Source organism: Musca autumnalis, unplaced genomic scaffold, assembly GCF_047663935.1.
Source record: "Musca autumnalis isolate F117 unplaced genomic scaffold, ASM4766393v1 scaffold_5, whole genome shotgun sequence".
In the NCBI taxonomy this organism is placed as follows: Eukaryota; Metazoa; Arthropoda; class Insecta; order Diptera; family Muscidae; genus Musca; species Musca autumnalis.
The window spans coordinates 31589496-31592821 of record NW_027412088.1 but is presented as its reverse complement, the minus strand read 5'-3'; the positions used below and the strand labels follow the sequence as shown (position 1 = coordinate 31592821).

The following is a 3326-nucleotide window of genomic DNA, read 5'->3' as shown; positions in this document are numbered from 1 at the left end:
CTTTGAGTTCTTCTCACGTGTTGGTCGTGTATTGGTAAACATTGTGAGAAGAGAGGCAAGACAACGACGAGATATTCCAAAACGACGACAGCAAAATGGTAACCCAAGAACAAATCCAGAAAATAGGATCTGTCCTCAACAATAAAGAACGTCCGCTCAAGGAAAGATTTCGAGCCTTATTTACACTGAAAAATCTGGGTGGTGAGTTGGCCATTGAAGAAATTAGTCGTGGATTTTCTGATGATTCAGCGCTGTTAAAACATGAGTTGGCTTATTGTTTGGGACAAATGCAAGATAGCAAAGCTTTGGGCGTTTTGACAAAAGTCTTGGAGGATACAACACAAGAACCGATGGTACGTCACGAAGCTGCCGAAGCTATGGGTGCCATAGGTGATGCTGAAATCATACCCATTTTGGAAAAATATAAAAATGACCCGGTTGTGGAGGTGGCAGAAACATGTTCCATTGCATTGGATCGTGTTAAATGGTTGGCAAGTGGCCAAAAGGTAGATGACAATAATCCTTATGCATCTGTAGATCCCTCACCACCAGCTGAAAAGGATAAAACTGTTGATGAATTGAAGGCTATTTATTTGGATCCCACACAAAGTCTGTTTGATCGTTATCGTGCCATGTTTAGTTTGCGAAATATGCGGACCGAGGAGGCGGTGCTGGCCATTACCGAAGGATTAAAAGATAAATCGGCACTGTTCCGCCATGAAGTGGCATTTGTTTTGGGCCAATTGCAAGAACCTTGTAGTATACCTTATTTGAAGGAAAATCTAGAAGATCGGTTGGAAAATGAAATGGTACGTCATGAATGTGCCGAAGCTTTGGGTGCCATTGCTACCGAAGAGTGTATAGATATTTTAAGTCGTTATGCTGAGGATGATAAACGTGTGGTCAAGGAGTCGTGTGTCATTGCCCTGGATATGTGTGAATATGAAAATAGTCCCGAGTTTCAATATGCAGACGGTTTGTTAAATTTAAATAAATAATTAACGTGACGTTGTAAAATAACAATAACCAAAATACATAACTGTATTTGAGTATTAAATATAAGTGAAATTAAAAATGATTTTATATATTTGTTGTATCTATTAATAATAAATTAAAGAAATACGAATTTAAAATGGTTTTTGTGATAACAAAAATAAAACTGATTCAAAGTTGTATTATCCAAAAGAGCTTCTTATATTGTTGAATTATAGAAATGCTTTGCCACTCTTTTCCAATATATTTTCGCATGGTTAGCAGTCCATATATCGGATTTAACCCTAACGATATGTACACAATTTTGATGAGCTCAACAAGAAATACTTTATTTCATAGTCGTGCGAGTGGGAGTTATTAGACTGAATTGTGTTCCTCTTTTTTACAAAAGATAAATTCCTGTTATATCGAAATTAGTATAACTTAAAACATCATATTAATATTTAATTATTTGTATTTAAAATACTTAAAGTACATATTAGAAAAACTCGAAAGTACCTTATTACTATATTAATTCGGAATCACTTAAAGTCTCAATAGTAAACTCTTCCAATTCTTCTTCATCATCATCATCCAGTGGGTCTATGGCCATATCAGTTGAGGTATTTGACACATTCTCCAGCGGATTTTTAGCGTGGCTTTCGTTTTCAGAAGCTTTTGCTGAAACAAATGAAAAAAAAAACTTTTGGATAAACTATGGGTCTAATTATTCCACTGAAAGACCCAATCAACACTGTATCCACAGAATAAAACATACTAAAAAACTTTAGTAAGAAAGGTGTATGAAGGAGTAGCCCTAAATATTGGGAAATTTCGGTGCACTTATCGCCACATGTATTGTTATTACTACAATGACCAACTCTTTGGAAAAACGCAAAAGTGTTGAACTTTCACGGAGTAACGAAGTGGATCGACTTTTGTGAGGGTGGTCCCGATGGCATTGCCCGATACAGACCATCTTGGAAATTGATGTACGTTTAGAAGAAACTTACCGACGAGCAAAGTTTAGAACAAACCGGACACTCAATGCGTTAGTTGTGGTGCTCTTCTGCCCTTTTAGTTTGGACCGATAGGGTTTATAGAGGAAGTATGGACTTGCCGTCTAAAAAAATAGACCGCTGTAATAGGGGCCTCGAAGAAAAGCTTAAACTCCACAAGTGCGAAAATTGTCAAAATTTTGTGTGGGAGATACCCGAAGCAGTGGACCGATACCTATATCTGGACTCTCTTCTCACAATTTAGGCGAAAAAATTGGAACTTTTTAATGGAGGTACCTATATGACCCATCTTCGAACTTGATGAGAGTTTGGACAAAATATTACTAGATTCAAAATTTGGAATAAATTGGTTGATCCATTCGACAAAGATGACGAGCATAAAGGTCTAAATCGACTTTAAATGGTCTGAAACGACCATATGTTCGATCCAGCCCAACACCATCAGCTTGTCCTTGTGTTGTCCTTTCTTTCCCTGGCCTTATTAGTTTTCGTCCCTGAAAATGTGGAGGAGTGGTCCGTTTCTTTCTTTTCTTTTTTCTTAATAACCTTAGCCACTTGGAAACCTATCGGAATGTGAGGCTATTTCCTCTCAAATTTTCTCCCGAATTTGAGTTTCAGATGAATCTCTAGGAATTCTCATTCCTCTTGGGTACTGTCAACAGATTTGTTGCAGTTCTGTACTGCACGTGTATTTCCTCACAAATCACTTCACGAAACTGAGTTTCAGACGAATCTCGTGGAATGCCGTTTACAAACCTTGTGTTTATTTATTTTTGTACTGTCCTTTTCGTGTCTGGGGATCAGGTAGAGTGGTATTTTTTTCTTCTCCATAACCTCATCCACTACTGCACACTGTGTGGGATGGGGATGCATAAGGGGAAACGTTGCGGAACTTGGGGGTAATTCCACTCAAATCGTACCGGGTCCTCTCTATCAATTTTTTTGCAGTACTGCTGCGCTTCTGTGGACGTCCTTGCCCTTCCTTTACCTGTCATTATTAATATTTAGTGCTAGCGGTAATGCCTCACCCCCAGTTATAGCGGTTGGGAAGGGTGCTCTTCAGACCCACTAGGGAGGACACCACTCTTTTCTCTTGATATCCATCTCATTATACCCTACACCACTATGTGGTAAGGGGTATTATGTGTTAGTGCATTTGTATGTAACATACAAAAGGAAGCGAGATAGACCCATAGTTCCTTCTAGGGATATACATAGAATCACTTTCTGAGTCGATTTATGCATGTCCGTCCGTTCGCAACATACAGGTCGCATTTGTTGACCGATTTCGCTGAAAATTGGGGAATACAATTTTTTTAGCCGTCTGAAGATCAA

At 38.5% G+C, this 3326-nt stretch overlaps 1 protein-coding gene across 1 annotated transcript; it reads left to right on the top strand.

Annotated features, from left to right (window-relative positions):
• nero (deoxyhypusine hydroxylase nero) lies at window positions 1–1126 on the top strand. Its single transcript, XM_073990205.1, has one exon. The coding sequence runs from the start codon at window positions 96–98 to the stop codon at window positions 996–998; it is 903 nt and encodes a 300-aa protein (XP_073846306.1). The 5' UTR covers window positions 1–95; the 3' UTR covers window positions 999–1126.
• Window positions 1127–3326: the final 2200 nt, after the last annotated feature.

What these genes read in the sequence shown, in the direction of transcription:
- nero (XM_073990205.1), top strand. Translation starts at nt 96, where the DNA reads ATGGTAACCCAAGAACAAATCCAGAAAATAGGATCTGTCCTCAACAAT.